Source organism: Suillus discolor (assembly GCF_016758755.1).
Source record: "Suillus discolor strain FC423 chromosome Unknown F5147scaffold_53, whole genome shotgun sequence".
NCBI classification, from domain to species: domain Eukaryota; kingdom Fungi; phylum Basidiomycota; class Agaricomycetes; order Boletales; family Suillaceae; genus Suillus; species Suillus discolor.
In genome coordinates, this window is record NW_024541300.1 from 165,278 (window position 1) to 185,069 (window position 19,792).

A 19,792-nucleotide genomic window follows, 5' to 3' on the forward strand; every position below is an offset into this window, starting at 1 on the left:
CAGGGATCAGCAGCGGCTTTGCTGGACTCGAAGTCGCCAATTTTGAACACACATTTTCCAGATTGGTATCAAACACACAGAATCTTTCTGTTTCTTCTCAAACACGTCAACAATATGAACCACTGCTGTCCGCTGCCGCTGCACCCCTGATCATCTCTGACGGTGCTGAAGAGATCGACCGGGCTATCAACATACTTCAGAAGATCTGGAACCCGGTTAAGCAAGATCCTGCGGTAAAGCAAGGCGCCCCGCCACTCAACTACTATAAGACATCTTATGGCATATCGTTCATACACGGTGGAGAATTGGTGTGGTCAAACTACCTACCTGAAAGGGGGGCGCGTCCACCAATTTCCGAGGATACAGCGAGCGCTGAGGAGGAGAGTCAGTTTGGCGACGTGGTGAACATTCTTCAGAGCTTGGTGCAAAGGTCGCAGGCAGCTTGAATAGCGATTTCCATAAGTGACAGAAAGTCGTCAGCATGCAACCAGGAGGTAGATTAGATGAAAGGTCACTGTAAACATACAATGCCATAACCTGTATGATGAACATAGGATCGGAGGAATGAATCGGGCTGCATGCCAAGATCGCAAGAGGAATAATGTGAATTGTTTGACAACATCTACTAGGCCGATCATCTTCGCACAGTTATAAAAGTGTTTTAACGGTTCTGTTGCTGATTGGGCATGTCAAGATATTTGACACCCTCTAGTTCATCGAAAGGCATTCGCGTCTCGTTATATTATGGTAGCTTGATTTCCTCGTCATGATTGGTCCTCTGAGCACCAGGATCAGGTATCTTAGAAAGGAACAAGGACAGGATGACTGCCAAGGCAGTCCAAGGAATGAGGGAGATGAAGCTCCAGCGGACACCGTTCCTGAAAGCATCACGGATGATTTGCTGCACAACGGGCGGCAGACCTTCGAGCGACTGGATAGAGTCGAGGCCACCACTGTTGTAGAGCGCTTCAAGGGCACTGAGGTCAGAGCCTGAGATAGCACCACTTCGCATCTGCCCTACGATGTAGGGATTAACTTTAGCGTTCATGACAGTGAAACACTGTGCTAGACCGACGGTTCCACCGAGGGCACGGAACTACGAGATATCATTTGAGTATGTGCACCATACGGCATGTCGACATAACTCACGAAAAGCGACAGAGCGCTAGTTGCGGCGACATGGTCTGACATCAAAAAGCGAGCTTGGATGGAATTAGGGCCAGCTGTAAGACCAACTCCGAAACCTGTCAGGCACATGAAACTAAGTTCGGATGTAAGAAATCCGCTTCTGATCAGTACATAAACGTCGCACCCATTGATAAGCCCTTGCACATTCTTCTGCATACCCATCTGAATGAGACCCAAACCAATGGTCATGACAATTGATCCAGCAACGATTGAATATATCGGCTGGAAGGATCGTTAGATATGCGTATTTACAAGGAGAGACTGTAGTTGTCTACCTGTCTGAAGTGCTTGACCAACCAAATGGAAACCAATGAACCTCCTCCCTATTATAACAGTGAGACATCGGTGATTTGATGTAGTGCGGAAACATACTAGGCCAGGAGAAAAATAAAGGAGTTGTATACCGGCTTGATCAGGTGGCAATCCAGAGACGACGGTCATAAATATTGCGACGAAGTAGAACATCACAAAAATGACGATGCCGGTCGCGGAGCAACCATAATACAAGACACAGATGTCGTAGGACCGAAAGAGTCTGAGAGGCAGCATGGGCTGCGCATGATAAAGTGCCGAAATTGGTACGGTAAAAGCTCTGTGCTTCCGCTCCAAGACGACCTCCCAAAGAATGCAGGTCACAAAGACAATGACACCAATAACCAGGCAGACTATGACGCGAACACTCTTCCAGTCCTCATCGGGACCCCAATTCAGCGCAAGCAGAATGAGTATGCCTCCTATAACGAAGAGGAACGTTCCAATCCAGTCGATAAGGGCTAGCTTCATTATCCATGTCATAGATTTGGTGGAACCTAGACGTTCCTCAAATGATTTGGCACCTTCGACACGTTTGCGAAGCAAAAAGAAACACAAAACCATGGCAAGAACAACACACGGAATGCTATATTTCCGTTAACATCGTTCGTTAAGTGTACTGAGAGACCCATACTTGATTGCAAACACCCAGCGGAAGCTGGCCGTGACTAGGAAACCACCGATGACGGGGCCTATACAAAAACCGAGAGCATACAAGCAGAACGCAGCGGATTGCTGGATATTATTCGTATCCAGTGAGGATGAATCCAACATTATTATTCGCACAGCCTTACTAATAATCAGAATGTTGTTCTTCACAAGAAGTAATACATACTGTCAACAAACCTGCGGCTCCAATACCAGCTATTCCTCTGCCAACCAAAAGCATTGTCATGTTGACAGCTCCTGTACTGAAGGTACTACCGACAAGGAAGAATAGAAGAGACAATTGAAGTCCAAAGTGACGACCATAGATATCGGCAATGGATGCAAAGAAGGGCAAGAAAACTGTTGATGCTAACAAGTATGACGTGCCAATATAGCTAATAGCGGAAATCAGTAGAACTCCCATGTCGCAATTCAAAATGTATAAGTACCTTTGCAGGTTGAAGGCGTTGAATACAGACTGAAAGTAATGTCAAGAACTGTCAGATTGGAGGCAACATGACACTCACTGCAATCCGAGGTTGCGCAGTGGCGACAACTGGATGTTCCAATAAGGTGAGACGAGAGGCAGAAAAAACGAAAATGACTTGCCCGTATAGTCTAAAGTTTCAAGTATCACTGGGATGGCTAAAGCGCACATCAACCACCAATCAAAGTTCTTCCAGAAACCGCCCTCCTTGACCTTGGACTTAGAGGCTTGGACCGATGGCTGATCATTGGAAGATTGTAAAGTAGCTGCAGAAGAAACGAGTTGAAGGACCGAAATAATGCAAAACAAAAGATAGAAAGACAGACCTCGTTGCTCTGCGTTCTTGCCCTTCAAGCGACGGAAGATGGACTTTACAAATGACATACTTATAGTTGAGGCCTACGAACAAGGTCGCCCGATGATATGCAACCAGTCCCATACATAAACAGAAAGGAAAGATAGTTCCGGAGTTTTTTCATGATAGAACCCAACACTGCCTAACACATTCAGTGCCAGCAAGGCCATCGAAACGGTAAGTGTGTACCGGGGTAACTTGTTCTGAAAACGCGTGGATGATAATTGATTTGCATAGTTACCTCACGGTGTGCGAATTGTTCGCTTCCGACCGTCTACGAAGATTCAAGAAGCGGATCAAGAGACCTGGGAATATGATGCAAAGTTGTGCCCGGAGGGTTGTTGTATTCATTAACATCATTTTCATATGGCTGATTTGCGACAGGCTATACCGGTACGGGTTTCTGTGCATCTCATTCATGTGCATGAACGTTCGAGGAGTGCTGCAAGCGGCCTTGCACATTATTCATAGTTGTAAAATTTTATTCACTTGTAATAATACAACGCACTTTGATTTGCATCGGCTTATTACATAAGTTATTTACTTTTCGGCGCTTGTCACAGGGCACTTGTGAATCACGCATTTACTTGTGAGTGCTTGTGAAAAAAAATGACAAGTGAATAAGCAATAATAAGCGGCAACATTTTGAAGATTTTCGTGACAAGTGGCGAAAAAGGATGTTAAGGAATTTGAAGTACTTAAGTCGTGATCATCGAGAAATGTATACGAGGCGTTTAGGCTGAGAATGAACTAGGACCCCTCCTCGTCATCCTCATCACCAGAAACTTCTGCATTCTCTTGACCTGCTTTGGCCATGAGCTGTGCGAGATCCTGCTCTTCCGTCTCAGAAACAGCTTTTGGCTGAGAGAAGAATAGTAAACGGAGTCAGGATATGGATGAAGTGTAGTAGATAATTGCACTTTACCTTCATCTTTACAACTAGGTTTCCACCTTGACCCTCGATGGTGCCCAGAATCGACTCGATCGCGCGTTCCAACCGATCAACAGCAGCGTACTACAAATTCCCTCAGACAGCTTCGTAATCGAGAATGATAGAGGCAAACCTTATCTGTTGCGTTTGTACTGAGAACGTATAGTGGAGGGGCTACAAGCTTGGCTTTAATCGGCACCGTCTCGTTGCTTTGTGCTTCACCTGCCCGCAGAGCCTTTTTGATGGCATCGATACCGGCAGGGGTATAGCATGTGAGCTCGATATCAGCGCGCAGCTTGATAGGCTGGGGCGTCAACCGCCGTGCGATGGTGCCCATAAGGATGGAGATAGCTGCTGGTGAGACAGGGTTTGGAATGGAGGAAAATACAGTTTCTTGCTCGCTGGTCTCGTCAGTCACCGCAGTAAGTACAAAAGGACACCGGGACGTACGTCAATGCAAGCTTAAACGCATCGTATGTGTGACCATATTTATGACCAAGTGGCCACGCCACCTGTTCGTACAGTTTTTCCAATCTTTCTTCTTCGTTTGATCCGTCGTGCGGCACAGCGGCCTCTTCAGCAGCCATGGCAGCCGCAGCCTCCTCAGGATTGTCCTTCTTCGCCGCGCGCCTAGACTTCTTCGTCTCCTTCTCCACCGCCTCGTCCTCTGGGGAGATAGCAGCGTCTGCATCCATCGATGGCAGCTTCGAGGCGACATGCCGCATGATCGATGCAACGGCTTTTGACTTCATGTACCGTTCCTCGCACTTGATGATATCCTCGGGAGAGACACGACGTTTTGATAGATCTATGTAACCTGTGCGCAGGTATTATAGAAGATGATTAGGCTGGAAGATGGGGCATACCTTTTTCCCTATCCACACGAAGTACCACTACGACTTCATTACGGCCAACACGAATAAGCTTCTGTATGGATCGGATACGTCTTCGAGAAAGTTCTGAAAGGAGAATCATTCCCTCGATGTTGTCGTATTCGAGCTTGTTTTACATGGATAGATCAGCATGACAATTAATAGGGTACGAGTGAATGGTGCAAACCAGTTTGACATATGCACCCATTTCCGCAATCTGGCGGACTTGGACCATGACGAGCTCGTCGACTTCTGGATATCTCTGTTCATAATATCGCATGGCAAGTGTGGGCAGTGGAGGAAACTTTCGAGAAACGCAAGGAAGTATGCAACTGGGGATGCTCAGCCGATAAGTCTCAGATTATCCAAAAACGGCTGAAGTAATCTCGATGGAGCGTGATACCCAGTGAAAACCCAAATTTGTCAAAGCACTAGTGCACTGACTAAGCGTGCTCTGTGGCGGTCTCCGTCTTTGAAAGCTTGACTCCCGATACCGGGCCATTCTGTATTGCTACAGTCTCATTAGTTCTTCTCTCCCAGATATCGGCTTGGGAAATCTCCTGCTTAAGCTCTCAAGCTATAGCCTGGAAGTACTTCTGGGCAATCTACTCGCAAGTGTATGTCCAAGGCCCACCCACCCAATGCTTTCGAGGTCAGTATTCAGTGAAAACGTCCAAGGCTTGGGTCTCACCATAACATTGGTCTCAGATAACCTTTGCAACGACACGAAGTACATTACATCGTGGACTTCGGCAGGATGGAGCACGTCAACTCCAACCAAACACCACGACGAATTCCCTCCCTGAACCTGCTCAAACTCGGTGAGACAACTTCGAACATCCCTCTTCGGTGATTAAACGCGTGGCCATCACAGATGTCTCATGGACACGAACCCCAGCTTGGGTCGAGCTGACATATCCTAGCGTACACCACAATCATGCATCCTTTTCGTCTCTCGCATCACTCGGGTTTCTAGAAACTCGCTCGAAAAGCCTGGAATTATCATTAACGAATCGTCCTTCTCCTCAGCACTAGGTTTCCCTTCCTCCGGACGATCACCTATTATCCTTCGATTTCCTTTACTACATAAGCGCCCATCATACAGGCCAACTCCTCCCGTGAGTGAAAGTTTTGGGCATAGAGATCTAACTTTAGTATATATCGATCCACATACGGTACGGTGACTTCAGCCAGCAATGCGAGGAGTTCCCAGTGGATCAGTGCTTTGCCCCGTTGTCTGTCATTGCACGCAGGGTGTCTAAGGTGCAAGAAGAGCTTCGCACACGAAAAGGGATTGAGGCTACCATGACGAGCGACGAAAGGGACCAGGAGTGATGGTCAGATGTTAAGGCGTTGGGGTGGATGTGGGTAGATTATGCAGCGGAGCAGACGGGGGTGATCTATGGAAAATGGTGAGCCGATTAGATGTGATATTTTCATTCTGACGCTAAAAGTTGTGGCTGTTACCAGGCATCCGGTGCTCCTCGACGCTATCATTCAGTCGAATGGAACCTTCGTTGGCACTCGTGGTTCTACTACGTCCACACTAGCTAGCCGCAGAGTACGGTCGTGGCATGACGGAGCGACTCGGCTCATTAGATGGGGGTGGCCGGGCGCGGATGACCACTGATGCTGATCGGAATGCTAGGATCGAGACTGACAAATCATTGGCTACAATGTTCTTGTATTTCTTATTTATGATGTGCATAATGGTCGCTCTCGGGCTCGAATTCACAGGCAAAAGCAACAAAAGCTTAATCTTCTTCTCAGTGCACATCGGCATGCTTCGTTGAATTTATCGGCATCTCAGCCGTCGCAATAGCAAAGAGTGATGGCACCTGTTCTACTAGTACTATGCTAATAAACAGCAAACACTCTCGCTTGGAGGCATTAAGCCTTGCGCTATCACCAAGTTGAGTTCGAAGAACCATGTGAGTGTGGTGACCAAGCTCATGATAACCTTGCCGTATGGTCTCGAGAGGTAGTGGAATTTGCTCTAGGACTTCAGGTTCGTCCATGTCCAACAACTTGAATATTTGGTTGAAGTTGTACATGCGTGCGCACTGCCACTGCGCAGCGACTTATGTGTACGGTCATCCGTTTCCCAATGCAGCCAAATGTAAACAAGAGACTTCGAAATCAGAAAATCGACAACTAATTTTGTTCGATTTGTTATTTTGAAACAAGAGAAACTCGGAATCTTTCTCACTGGTTTTGTGAAAATCGATTTTCGTCAAGCTTCATAGTTAGATCGTTACATCACAATTCTCGTTTTGCATCGTTTCTTCCGATCTTTCGAAGCTTCGCTCACTGCATTGCATCATAGCACTCTCGCGCAACGTGTGACGGTGTGACATGATATCATCATTGTATCTGAGTCCTACAATTTATCTTCTTACTACTACAATCATGTTGTCTTCTCTCTTTTTCATCATCGCAATCTCAGTTTTTACAGGACCTCTCCGCCGATTTTTCGTCTCCCACTGAGGCCATAGCTAGGTGTAAGTGGTATTGTTATTATTCATAAACAGACTTGATTTTTAACACAAGTCGAAAGGGTGGGTATATGCGTTCTAAAAGTGCACATGGGTGCCCGCCAGTCCCATGTGAGCCATTAGAAGACTCTCTGTTCTCGTCTTTCGGCCTGCTTACCCCACACTGATGGTGTTCTGCCCGCATCCTGCTCTCAAAAACTGCGTGTTCTCGTCTTTTGGCCTGTTTACCCGACGTTGATGGTGCACTGGTTGCGTCCCGCTCTCAGCAAGTGTGTGATTTCGTCTTTTACTACGTTGCATACTCGACGCTGATGGTGCTATGGCCGTGTCCTGCTCGCAGTTTGTGTGTATTCTCGTCCTTTGACCTGCTTACCTTACGCTGATGGTGCTCTGGCCGCATCCCGCTCTCAACAAGTGCGTGCTCTCGTCCTTTGACCTGCTTACCCCACGCTGATGGTGCTCTGGCTGCGTCCTGCTCTCAGTATGTGCGTGTTCTCGTCTTTTGACCTGCTTACCCTACGCTGATCTTGTTTTCGTCTCTTTCATTAGATCATTCAAACGATTTCTTGCAGCATTCAAAAGATTACCCGCAACATAAGAATGATGTAAGTATCATATTTTGTGCTTAATAGGCTCAGAATATCTTGATAGGGTGGATATATGCGCACAAAGGGTGGGTATATGCGCAAGTGCCAGCACTCCCTCCGAAACTCGAATTCAGCAACTTCAGGAACGGCTCGCAGCATACGAATCGCAACGCATCAAGTTCGAAGACCACGATGACACACTGGTGATTCGGAACTCTCTCTGTTCTCGTCCTTTGACTTGCTTACCCCACGCTGATGGTGCTCTGGCTGCATCCCGCTCTCAGCAAGTGCGTGATCTCATATTTTACTACGTTGCATACTCGACGCTGATGGTGCTATGGCCGCGTCCTGCTCTCAGCTTGTGCGTGATCTCATTTTTTTGACCTGCTTACCTGACGCTGATTGTGCTGCAGTCGTGTCCCGTTCTCAGGAAGTGCGTGTCCTTGTCCTTTGACCTGCTTACCCGATGTTGATAGTGCTCTGACCATGTCATGCTCTCAGGTGGTGTGTGATCTCGTCTTCCGAGCTTCTTAGTGGACGCTGACGGCGCCACGGCCATCACTTTCTGACTCTCTGCTTAGTTGTTCCCCCATCTTTCGTGCTCCACCATCCATGTCACTCAGCACCGAGCTTCCACCATCTATTGTCGACGGATTCACGCGCGTGTTGTTTCCTATTTTCCACACAGTGACCCATAGGTATGCCCGTCGGGGGTAATACTCTAGGTCCAATGTGTTGATACCCGCAGTAAAACCCGTACCCGCACTGCCAGTGCGGGTACGGGTGCGGGTACGACTGCCCACACCCGCGGGTTTACTCATGCAGTTCCCTAAGCTACTGCTGCGCGCCCCGCACCTGCTTTTACGCTGCCGCGATACCTACTACTAGTAATATCACACTGTCGTAGCACGTCGTTTCTCGTCATATGAATCAATTCATTCTACTGTACTACATCATATAGTGGGATAAGATTTTATCTGAAGATTGAAGAAAAAACTTATGTCGTCAGAGGAGAGCGTGCCCCGGCATGCAATATATGTGATGCGCCCCGACGACATACGTTGTGTAGAGCTACTCTGCACTATTTTACAGTCAGGTAATAGCTTAATGATGAGAATAAGATAAGCCATCGCAATGAAAATAGTCGGCAAAGGACACTCACTGTATTTTGGACCTCCACCCCCCTCGGGAACAGTCCATGTGATATCCTGTGTGGGGACCTTAATATCACATAACTTGCAGTGGATACAGTTCTGCGACGATCGATGTCAGACGTAGTAGATGGTTCAAGAGTGAGATGCACCTGTGAGTTTATCACTAGTTTATGTCCATTCCACCCATCTACTGCGGTCTCATCTTCAACATATTCATAAACACCAGCAGGGCAAGCCCGTTGCAATAACCCAGCATACTCGCTCACGTTGCGCTGTACGTGCGACTTTCGAAGGGCCGTGTTCTCATTGTCGCCCTGGCGTACACGGAGATGCACAGGTTGGTCTTCTGCATGGTTCGTGCCGGTTAAAGTCAACGAAGTCAGCAAATCTGTCGACAACGGGGGCTGCGGAGGAGGGTAGTTGATAGGGTGGAATCGATACGCGGGTTGAGTATGCTGTGCATCCGTCAATCTTGCTCGATTGCGGAAAGTCCAAGGAGTGCGTCCCTTGAGGAGGAGAGAATCGACGCCAGAGTACATGATACCTCCCCAAATACCCAAGGGGGTGTGAAAACTTTCACGTAAGTTACGAACCTCGTTAAGGTCTGACCAAACCCAACTATTCTTCAGTGCAGTTTCATACGGTGACATATCTGCAGGTCCACTGCTAGACTCCTGAGATAGAGCAGCTGCAGCTGCTTCGGCAGCCAACATACCGCTCTTCATCGCATTGTGGGTGCCTTTAATTTTTGCGATGTTGACGAAACCAGCCGAGCAACCAACCAGGGCACCGCCGGGGAAGTAAAGCTGAGGCACAGATTGAAGGCCGCCTTCGTTGAGCGAACGTCCACCATATGCTATCCTTGTGGAGTTCCCAGACAGGAGCTCTGCGAAATATGGATGGTGTTTCATGCGCTTGAATGGGACATCAGAGGAACGTATGCAACAACTAAAAAGAACACACCTGAAATTCTTTATAAGGACTCAGATATGGGTTGGCATAGTCGAGTCCGATTACAAGGCCTAGGCTGACGAGCCCATCAGCCATGTGATAAACCCACCCACCGCCGTATGTCCTGAAGTCAAGGGGCCAGCCCATGGTATGAACAACTTCACCAGGTCGATATTGGGTTGGATCCACGCGCCAAACTTCTTTGAGGCCGATGCCATATGTTTGTGGATCGGAATTTCGGCGAAGATCAAATTTTTGAATGAGTTCCTTGGCGATGGAGCCGTGCGCGCCTTCCGCGATAAGGGTGACCTTTGCACGAAACTCCATTCCAGGCTCAAAGGACTCCTTCATGCACCCTAGTCTGTCCAGACCCACTTCATTCGTCCTGACACCAGCAACGCTCCCATCATCTGTGTAAACCACGCCGGCGCCGGCGAACCCAGGGTAAACCTCGACACCCATTTCTTCCGCGATGTTCCCGAGCCACGCAGTGAAACGAGAGAGCGAAACGATGTAATTTCCTTGGTTGGCCATTTGAGGGGGATGGGGTATAGGTATCGAGAGCGACTTTGTGAGGAACCGCATGTGAGAGGACGTTGCTGACTGCGTGAGTGGGTGATCATCGCGGAGGGCCCAATCTGGCAAGAGTTCGTCGAGGGCTCGAGGCTCGATGACAGCTCCGGAGAGTGTATGGGAGCCTGGGGCGAGTTGCATTTACACAGGAAAGATTCACTGTTTGGAGTACGCACCTACTTCAGCACCCTTTTCCAGTACAACGACCCTTAATTCTTTTCCTAATTTCTGTTCCAACTGCTTTAGTCGAATCGCAGTACTAAGACCAGCAGGGCCAGCTCCGACGATGCAAACGTCCACATCCTCCGAGACACGTTCAACAGTAGATGGGTCAAACAACTGCCTGCTGATACGGGAGGATGAATGGAGAAGGCGATTGAGATTAGGTATCCTTGAACGAAGGAGTGTGCGGGTCAGCATTCAGCACTATAGATTAACTCCTGCAAATTGATGTCCTGCGGTGACCACTAGTGATGGCAACAATTTGAAGTCTTCGATCTCGAAAAGGCAATCCCAGCTGGCAGTGCTCGGTGGCTATAAGTTGAAAACCATAGTTGGACTTCCAAGTACTATTTACAAGCTAATCGAAATCCTGCAGACAGTTTACTGGCTAGGCACACTCGGCAAGAATGACCGGGTTTTCTGCTTTATCCTTCGCTGAAGATTCCCTCAATGATGAATCCCGGTGGATAGGAAGAGCCAGGATTTTGGGACCCCCGTTGACACGTCTCCCTGCTCTTACCGTCGGGCTTTTGGGAGTGCAGGTCTTGTGGTCGGTTGAGATGTCATATGGTAAATGGTTAGCCTACACCTCACTAGATGGTTATTTAATGCTACTGCGCGCTGCAAGCTTCCCCCTACCTGTTGTCCCTCGGTCTGTCAAAACAACTAATGGCAGTCGTCTTCCTTGCTGGGCCCCTCTCTGGCCTCATTGTTCAGCCCTTGATAGGTACCTATCCTGTACTTCCTACTTTTCAGTCCACTCAACATGACTTCAGGCGTGCTAGCAGATAATTCAAAGTCACGCTTTGGTAGACGGCGACCTTTAATCGGTGTTAGTGCAGCATTGTGTTGTGTTGCGACCCTTCTGTTCGGATACGCCCGTCCACTTGCTGGTTTGTTTACAACGCCAGGATCGCCCTCAGTGCGTGCACTCTTCAACACAACTGACAGACCATACTGAATTTGTCAGCATGATTCACTTGCCATATGGCTTGCTGTCCTATCGATATATTGCATAGATTTTTCCATCAACGCAGGTTTGTCTTCACAAACCCCGAGTATTGCATGTGATGAAACTCAGAATCTATTCGCAGTGGGGGCTCTGGATCGCGCTCTTTTGGTTGACACCCTACCCCCATCAGATCAGCCCAGTGGTAATGCATGGGCCGCTCGAATGCTGGCCATTGGCAGTGTAGTTGGATTCTTTGTGTGAGCTTAGATTAGGCAGATTAATGGCTATGAACACTCATATCTTGTCATAGGGGAGAAATAGACCTTCCTCAATGGTTACCTTTCCTTGGCCGAGCTCAACTACAAGATCTAGTAGTCATCGCGTCTCTGTTACTCATGTTCACACATTTGTTGACCTCCGTTTGCGTCAAAGAGAGGATACTTGTTGCAACCGAGTGCGTCATCTCTATTTACTTAGTTTTTGTCTCACTCGGCCATAGCTCCCGCGCCAAGGGCCTAAAGAATGAAATATACAATCTATGGAATACTCTAACAAGATTACCCCGAGTGATAAGACAGATCGTATGCAGCATATATTTTTATTGGTCCATGTCTATTGACCTACTTTACAGTGTTATATCCAATTTTTGTGCGTTTGTCTCGAATAACGCTTCATTTATCTGACAGCCATGATCTGGTAGTTCATCGCTAGCATGGTTCCCTGTTTTATTCTATACCACTGTGTATATCGGCGAACTGCACAAACAGGTTTCCCCTCCCCCAGAAGACGATCTCTCAGCTGTCATATTAGACGAGGAGGCTACACGTCTTGGCGCGCGCGCACTATTCTACAGCGCGCTGGTGTCTCTCGCGGCAAACATCATTATGCCTTTCTTCGTCGTCCGTGCTAAAGAAGTCGCTGTATTGACTCCTCTTCAACCGAGGAAGCCGTGGTTGGAACGTGTTCAGGTTCACCTGGCTACACTATGGGCATTCTCTCTCTTCGTATTCTCATTATGCATGGCTGCCACATTGTAAGTCCCTACACGTCAAAGCAAGTGATGATTTTGATGACGATTTGACCTGTGAAGGGTTGTATCAAGCGTTGGCGGTGCTACTTTCATCATGTCAGTGACCGGATTTTGTTTCGCCATAGTACAGTGGGCCCCATTTACGCTGGTACGTCATCATTCAAACCCTGAATGTTGCCCTACTGTTCCCTGATTCCATACATTCTCAGCTCGCGGAGGCAATATTGTCCCATCCTGCAACCGATGAAGAAATGACTTCGATATATCTAGAGGACACGCGCTCAAATCTAAGATCTAGGACAGATGATGATGGGCAAGATGCTGATGAAACTCAGCATCTCGTCGGCTCCGACCTGGAAGACCCGACATACTCGAGATCTGGGTCACTGGAACAAGAAGAGGATGACGGCTATCCGAGGATCATGATAAACCACGAAGCACGAGTCAGCCAGACCGATATAAATGTCTCATCGGCTCAAATGTCTCATGATGCACCGCCTCCTCATAGGCTGAAAAAGAATCCCAACAGCTTGAGCTCACAGGCCGGTGCTATTCTCGTCAGTGCTTCAGATTCTTGTCCCTGTCAGATCTAATCAACGTCACCAGGGCATTCATAATATATTTATCGTAGTACCCCAATTTTTCGTCACTGGCCTGTCATCAATCATCTTCGCAATATTTGATCCTCAGAAATCCGTCTTACACAGTCATCATCCGGGCAATGCCATACCTGTCGACGGTACGATCACTACGTCAGGAGATGTGATGCGACAAATTTTAGATCGAGACGAAGATCCCTCTGTAAATACAGGTCCCAATTCAATTGCAATAATCTTTCGGTGGGTGCTCAATGGCGTCATACATGCTAGTGAAGCAGCTGATCACAAAACTAAATCAGGTTGGGAGGCGTGGCCGCGGCCGTAGCTTTCGTCTTGTGTTGGCGCCTAGCTAGGGAATTGAAACGTACATGAATTTTGATCACTTTCCTGGTCACCAGGGTACTTCCAATGTTGAACTACAGTTATACATACATGCTTTGATACCTTCCGGAAGAATGTTTGTTACAACCTCAAAAAACAGTTCCGTCACTTTCTATCTCGATGGGCGGTCCTCCGGTTAAAGGGCGGAGTCGCTTGGCAATTTCTCTCCCTCCTTTCCATGTTGCGCTTTCTAGTACTTGGGCAAGGGTCAGATCGTAGGAGTTCACACCAACTTGACGACGGATGCCGTCGGCGATGCGATCGCTGCCCAAGAATTTCAGTATAATCTTAAGACAGTTTCACTGATGACTCACAGTTCAATCACCGTCATTGCTCGCCATTCAACTACAGCACCATGTGATGGTGGAAGACATGGAACACCGCCAGTGTTTGCGAGCGCTTTAAGACCGGGTTTGAGAGTAAGAACACCAAAGTCGACCAGCAAACCTCCTAGATCAAACGTCAACAGCAGTGTCACACTAAGGTACATCATATGCACCGTTTCTATACTCTGGAAGACCAGTCATGTCCTCGATACCGTCAAATCTCCACTTGAGAATCTTCTCCATGGGCTCAATCAGGCTATATGTGATCCATCCCGTTAGTTTGTGGAACGGTACGAAGTTGTCTCCCTCGGCTTGCCCATCCGTGGCGAGCGCAGAACACGGCCACACATCTCCGAGTTGCACTCCGCCGATAGAATACCTTGCAGGCCAAATCGGAGCTAAGCCCTCGAGCAAAACTCCCCACAGTGATGAGATATGGACACGCAGGGACGAACCATCAAGCTTCGATTCGGATTCCAGGAAGTCTGTGAACATCAGAAGTGATCAACCACTTAATCAAACAGTGGACAACGATCAATACCAATGATATTTCCGGGTCTAGCGTCAGAACCGAAGAAGCGGGGATTAGACTCCAACGCGGTTTTGAGATTGACCAAGAGGGAAGTTCGGCCCGACAAACCAACCATCGGATTGGTATCACTGACTTGCATAGCAGAGGCGATTCTCGATTCATTAATCTGAGACAATCCCTGCGCTTTAGGTAAGAAAATCAGATGAGAACCTAGACACAGAGGATGTTCCCCTTACCATCGACGCGATGAGGCTGAGCTACAGGAGATCCCGAAAAAAGACCTTGGTCAAACATATGTACAGTTGCAACTGCAAGCCCTTCCGACCGACTGTAGCTTTCCCCGTCTGACTCGTTGTACACCCATTGGTTGCCAGCTCCAGCATCCAGTAGGACAGAAACAAGGAACAAATCAATCAACCTCTTGCATTTCTCTTTCTCGCTGACTGGCGACCCTTGTTCTTCATCCCATTTCGTCATCAAAGGCGCTATGCGTGATTTTCCTGCATCTAGATGCCTCCATCTTCCATGCGGTGGGATCTATGGATGTGATTCTAACACTGGCTGTCCGATTAGAAATATAAATCCTCACAGACGCAAAGTCAACACCGCCATCAGCTGCGGGAAAGTCTCTCTAAAATATGTGTCAGCCATGAGTAACGCCTGAGAGTCAACTCGAGGTGGAACCTTCATGATTTCGAGGCAGTAATTCACAACGGACGATTCACGATCTGGGCTATAATCAAAATACTCCAGCTTTCCCTGTTGCGCCATGGCATGTACATTTGAGCATCGTTCTCTAATGGCAGGAAGGGTGCGAAGATATGCTGCCTGAGATGGACCAGAAAATGCGGCTACTAGGTTCATGGTTTGGATTAACCTTCTAGTGATTAAAGTTCCTTATTGGAACCGGGCCATACACATACTTATGGAAAGTCCGAAGCTACACAACATATAACACCGCCTGGCAGCCACATCCTTTTGCTATGATCCGAAGCTACTAGTACTTCAGTACTTAAGCCCTTCGTGTACAATTTGATCAAGAATGAATGACTGGCTTCCTTCTATTGTCCTTCTATACGTATAAAGCCTTTCTAGGGGACTATAGGCGGGCCGCCTATGCACTCAGTGATCGATCCCAAATTTGCGCCTTAAGAGGTGACAATGTTCAATCAACAGCCGGCGAAGGCGTAACTCTGTCAGATTGCATGCCGATTCAGGTTCTCACGAAGCTGGTATTATACACTGCTCTACGACTCGGTATCCTCGTGGGTAGATAATTCGGGAAGTGAAAGAAGACATCTCAATTTGAGTATTGATGACCACACGGCTGGCTGGTCCTCAGTAACTGGAAGACTAAGTATAAGTAAGTACAAGTACGAGAAATGCCCTTGACCTAAGTGGATGGGCCTAATGCTTATAACTCAATCAACAATAATGGTAGTTGCGAATATCAATCCAAGATCGGACTGCGAGTACAAAGTGATTGGACAGCAAGCTGTGATCGGCATGCATGGCGGGGTCAAGGCCCATTTGGTAGCTGTGACAGCACAGCAGGTCCGATCTTTTATGCGTTCTGTCTAGCACAATGGGAACACATCGGATTTCCATTTCGGACGACAATAGTTTGGGCTCTACCCATGCTGGTGTGAGACAAAATTACAGTCAGTCATTAGTTCTCTACATATTGTGGTGCAACAAACCATTGAGTACATGTGCTAGAGCAAATTGGACAGCCTCGTGGATGTGCAGCGCTGTATCGACATTGAGAGGATTGACAATCCACCTTTCAGTTTTTGTCAGTGACTTCAAAGTGCAAATGCAGTATCACTGCATTGGGGCTAACCTTCGCGTCCCCGATGGGCTCTTCGTGGCCACAACCGTGTCTGGCGCACTGAACCTGACGGTGACACATGTTTACTGTAACATAAGTCAGTCGTGCGAGGAGAAAGCGCCTGAATCTCCCTCACATGAGATTTCTAGTGGAAGGGTGGGATCGTTAAGCTGAAGACACTCTGTTCACGACTCTTTAAATACTGCCACTGCATGTCCCCCATCATGCACATGCAATAAGAGACCACCAGAAAAAATTATTCTCCTGAGAGGCTAGAGTGACAACTGCGGGGTTAAGTGATGTCAAAGCCAATGCGGGGTAGGGATTGCGAAGTTGGGGCATTAAACTTTGACACGCCGAGCACCTTGCATGGAGAAGCACGTCAAAGGCAAGCACATGATGGGAAGACATATGAATCTTATCTTGAGCAGCATGGCTGACCCACATCTGAGATTGAACTGATGACACACGCAATGAGGATCGCGGGTTCAAGGGAAAAATCGAGATCTTGATTCAGAGTACTTGGGCGTTAAGTCAGTAGCAGTGAAAGGTAACCGGCATAAGTTTGAATGCTTCTGCGATGAGCTCTCCAGCTGTCAAATATGGCACCGTGGAAATGCTCGTGGTCGTGCGCCATCCTAAATCGTGTTAAGTGTTTGTCCATGATGCAAACTTTTTACGTATGCGAGCTCACCGCGCCTGATTTGCACCTGATTTGAAGGTACAAGCGAATTAATTGGCACCGGAGGACAAGACTGATCGCTTCCTCACAGCAAAACACCGCACTCCGTAATAGGATTCAAAAGCATTGTCCTCCCATTCAGGCATGTTCTGTCAAGCGACCTGCAGTCTGGAATGCGCGTTACGGATGATGATTTAATGCCAGACAGAAACGTAGCAGCACCCATAAAACAAAGCATAGTCAATCAGAAAATGACAAATCGCTGGCTTTGGCTGGAGTGCATCTTGGGGCAGAAGACATCAAAGATAATATCGAAGTACTTCAAGCCGCCGCAAAACGTACTTCCATCGCCAAAAACATCTCGTATTTATTAAGAGACGATTTTGCGCCTTTCACCTTCCCTATGTTTCCAGAAAGTATGGAGCCGCCAATCGCCTTCAATTCGCCTGGGAGATATGTACCTCCCATTGTGATTTGGCTTTGATGAACAGTCCAAATACCAAAGTTCAGTAATTCCTACATGAACCAGATAGTCCGCCACATCCAAATAATACTGTCCGACAGTCCGCGGTCCGTGACTGTCATCAGACAAAGCAAACCGACCAGTTTTCTCCTGAATAAGCTAGGCACAGTAAGGAGGTAACGATTGACACAGCATGACGTTTGTTACTGACCCCTACTACATCTTTCCCAGGGTATGGCGAAGTCCACCCCTCCTTCTTGAACGCGGCAGCATTGATTTCAAAAAGTGCGCCGTACCGCGTAGCTTCCTCGATGTTCCTGATTAGCTTGCCCCAGGCGATGGGGTACTGCTTGAGATCGAGGGAAGGGGTGTAGAGCCTGCACAAATCGAGATGGCCAATGATCTCTGGCTGAAACTGCCGTATCAATTGATGCTGTGCATCGAAGTATGCAGATAGAAAGCGTTCCATTTGATCGTTTCCGAGAATATAAACGCCCTCTTCATTCGAAAAGTTGGCCAAAGCCTTTTCATATGTGACACGATCAAAGTCGATGGGAATAGTGCTGACATGATGGACGGATCCAACGATATAATCGATGCGCCTCTCATTATCCTTCAGGAGCTTTTGAAGATGACTGAGGTCATCATCGGTAATGTACTCTGTCTCGAGTCCAACCAATAAGGTGATCTGGGAGGCGTAAACCTCCTTCAATCGATGAGCTTCGTTAAGAAAACTCAGGAACTGCTTCGACAGGCCATCAAGAGACAGTTCCCTCTAACAGATATATTTAGATGTAAAACCTGGTTCAAGGAGGAGAAACTACCTCCTCTGGATACAGATCCTCTGGCCTGTAGCGGGGTACATGTTCTGTCAAACCATACACCTCGAAACGTTGTTTGATGGCTTCCAATACGACTTCTTCTAAGGATCCGAAAGCATGCCTGCAGAACTGTCCGGAGTGAGAGTGATGACTGTGAGGCATAGCTATTTAATATTTAGCACAGAGATGCACTCTGAAAGCGAACTGCCAATCTGCGCATCAATCGTGTCTTACATAATACATGTTGAAAAGGTAATGCAGAACCCATCGCGGGAGGCGTCACGAATCACCACGACCCCGCGTGCGTATGACGTTGATTTGATAGTTCGCCTGCATGCTACCCCAGATGTTGGATGACGTGTTGAATCTGCATGTTTGACAGCGCAAAAATGGGGCATCTAATGAATAATATACGCAACGTAAGTGCCGCACTTCAAGGCACTTGCCTCCCGCGACGCTTGCTGTTTAAGTTAATGAGTACTTCTTCCATTGGGCCATCGAGGCGCAACAACACCGCAAGTGATGTATCTTCAGAAGCTTTCCCATTCATGCTAACTACTTGATAGGCAGTTTTCTCCGTCATGTAACTGAAACACTTGTAATTGCAACACGGGCTTCTCATGGTAAGTACTGCGTTTACCTGAGTAACCCTTACCCACCTCAGATCCGGATAAGAGCCTTCGTCCGAGTCATGTTATCATCCATCAGTCGGACACGACGGAGATGGAGTCTTTGGAAATTCCGTAGCCTAACCGCATGTAGCGCCACCACGCCATTGCCAGTGCTTCCCATGACATATCCCTGAAGTGCATGTAATGCACTCCGACTCAACCGAGAATCATCGTGGAATTTCGAACTCAGTAATGAACGAAGTTCATGAATAAGAGAACTTGAATGTACAAGCAGAGCTCTAAGTAAGTCTTGGCAAACTATAAACAGACTGAACGTATGAGGATATCTGGGACCCATAAGTACTTACCCACTGTGCACTCACATGGTTTCCATCATGATGCATGATGGGCCTATGTTGAGAGAAACACGATTACCGACATTACTACCACATCAGTTGGCCCGCGGCAGCATTGCAGGCAATGAAATTAATTATGTAAGTTATATCTGGTGTGGATGTAAGTACATACTACTTTGAAAATCGCGTATCGTACATGTTTCGCCTTCCCAAACCTACATAACACGGGGTGCTTTCAAGTCCGCCACATCTGAGAACGCACTGCTGTACGGTGTTCATTAATATTTGAGATAAACACGTGGTACTGTTACCTTTGAATGTCGTGCTAGAATTCAACGGGGTTTCGCGGGACCGCGACTCGTAGTTGACTAGCGGCCACTGCATTTGGGAGCTCCTTATGCAATCGAATTTCGAGTAGAAGGGCAATCTCTGT

General features: G+C 47.7%; 8 protein-coding genes across 8 annotated transcripts; 2 read left to right on the forward strand and 6 right to left on the reverse strand.

Moving 5' to 3' along the window:
- Positions 1-600: 600 nt before the first annotated feature.
- Positions 601-3,328, reverse strand: F5147DRAFT_710103 (major facilitator superfamily domain-containing protein). Its single transcript, XM_041438256.1, has 12 exons — positions 3,180-3,328; positions 2,962-3,128; positions 2,758-2,901; positions 2,676-2,704; positions 2,598-2,626; positions 2,336-2,543; positions 2,135-2,289; positions 1,561-2,086; positions 1,464-1,511; positions 1,313-1,410; positions 1,150-1,261; positions 601-1,096 (listed from the first exon to the last, which is right to left on the reverse strand). Exons 2-12 carry the CDS (start codon positions 3,017-3,019, stop codon positions 743-745), a joined length of 1,761 nt encoding a protein of 586 aa, XP_041289635.1. The 5' UTR covers positions 3,020-3,128; positions 3,180-3,328; the 3' UTR covers positions 601-742.
- Positions 3,329-3,492: 164 nt separating this feature from the next.
- Positions 3,493-5,182, reverse strand: F5147DRAFT_640084 (eukaryotic translation initiation factor 2 subunit alpha). The gene is made up of 6 exons (XM_041433018.1): positions 4,981-5,182; positions 4,788-4,920; positions 4,372-4,738; positions 4,055-4,322; positions 3,916-4,005; positions 3,493-3,851 (listed from the first exon to the last, which is right to left on the reverse strand). Exons 1-6 carry the CDS (start codon positions 5,071-5,073, stop codon positions 3,741-3,743), a joined length of 1,062 nt encoding a protein of 353 aa, XP_041289636.1. The 5' UTR covers positions 5,074-5,182; the 3' UTR covers positions 3,493-3,740.
- A 75-nt stretch (positions 5,183-5,257) lies between these two features.
- F5147DRAFT_710111 (uncharacterized protein) lies at positions 5,258-6,141 on the forward strand. The gene is made up of 3 exons (XM_041438257.1): positions 5,258-5,445; positions 5,502-5,614; positions 5,668-6,141. Exons 2-3 carry the CDS (start codon positions 5,551-5,553, stop codon positions 5,826-5,828), a joined length of 225 nt encoding a protein of 74 aa, XP_041289637.1. The 5' UTR covers positions 5,258-5,445; positions 5,502-5,550; the 3' UTR covers positions 5,829-6,141.
- Positions 6,142-8,789: 2,648 nt separating this feature from the next.
- F5147DRAFT_710133 (uncharacterized protein) lies at positions 8,790-11,034 on the reverse strand. The gene is made up of 5 exons (XM_041438258.1): positions 10,730-11,034; positions 9,993-10,678; positions 9,179-9,943; positions 9,038-9,128; positions 8,790-8,978 (listed from the first exon to the last, which is right to left on the reverse strand). Exons 1-5 carry the CDS (start codon positions 10,971-10,973, stop codon positions 8,968-8,970), a joined length of 1,797 nt encoding a protein of 598 aa, XP_041289638.1. The 5' UTR covers positions 10,974-11,034; the 3' UTR covers positions 8,790-8,967.
- Positions 11,035-11,112: 78 nt separating this feature from the next.
- On the forward strand, positions 11,113-14,001 carry F5147DRAFT_321953 (major facilitator superfamily domain-containing protein). The gene is made up of 13 exons (XM_041429216.1): positions 11,113-11,345; positions 11,404-11,502; positions 11,552-11,697; positions 11,746-11,812; positions 11,870-11,984; positions 12,038-12,181; positions 12,227-12,308; positions 12,359-12,375; positions 12,428-12,760; positions 12,818-12,905; positions 12,967-13,314; positions 13,364-13,596; positions 13,656-14,001. The coding sequence occupies exons 1-13, from the start codon at positions 11,183-11,185 to the stop codon at positions 13,726-13,728; spliced, it is 1,908 nt and encodes a 635-aa protein (XP_041289639.1). The 5' UTR covers positions 11,113-11,182; the 3' UTR covers positions 13,729-14,001.
- Positions 13,827-15,492, reverse strand: F5147DRAFT_839169 (uncharacterized protein; the record flags this gene model as incomplete). Its single annotated transcript, XM_041444195.1, has 7 exons — positions 15,280-15,492; positions 15,185-15,226; positions 14,832-15,132; positions 14,605-14,778; positions 14,237-14,548; positions 14,052-14,187; positions 13,827-14,001 (listed from the first exon to the last, which is right to left on the reverse strand). The coding sequence occupies exons 1-7, from the start codon at positions 15,457-15,459 to the stop codon at positions 13,827-13,829; spliced, it is 1,320 nt and encodes a 439-aa protein (XP_041289640.1). The 5' UTR covers positions 15,460-15,492.
- Positions 15,493-15,875: 383 nt separating this feature from the next.
- On the reverse strand, positions 15,876-16,911 carry F5147DRAFT_710141 (uncharacterized protein). The gene is made up of 4 exons (XM_041438259.1): positions 16,563-16,911; positions 16,439-16,512; positions 16,296-16,378; positions 15,876-16,235 (listed from the first exon to the last, which is right to left on the reverse strand). The coding sequence occupies exons 2-4, from the start codon at positions 16,505-16,507 to the stop codon at positions 16,160-16,162; spliced, it is 228 nt and encodes a 75-aa protein (XP_041289641.1). The 5' UTR covers positions 16,508-16,512; positions 16,563-16,911; the 3' UTR covers positions 15,876-16,159.
- A 327-nt stretch (positions 16,912-17,238) lies between these two features.
- F5147DRAFT_710143 (Polymerase/histidinol phosphatase-like protein) lies at positions 17,239-18,572 on the reverse strand. Its single transcript, XM_041438260.1, has 3 exons — positions 18,396-18,572; positions 17,783-18,346; positions 17,239-17,730 (listed from the first exon to the last, which is right to left on the reverse strand). The coding sequence occupies exons 1-3, from the start codon at positions 18,552-18,554 to the stop codon at positions 17,479-17,481; spliced, it is 975 nt and encodes a 324-aa protein (XP_041289642.1). The 5' UTR covers positions 18,555-18,572; the 3' UTR covers positions 17,239-17,478.
- Positions 18,573-19,792: the final 1,220 nt, after the last annotated feature.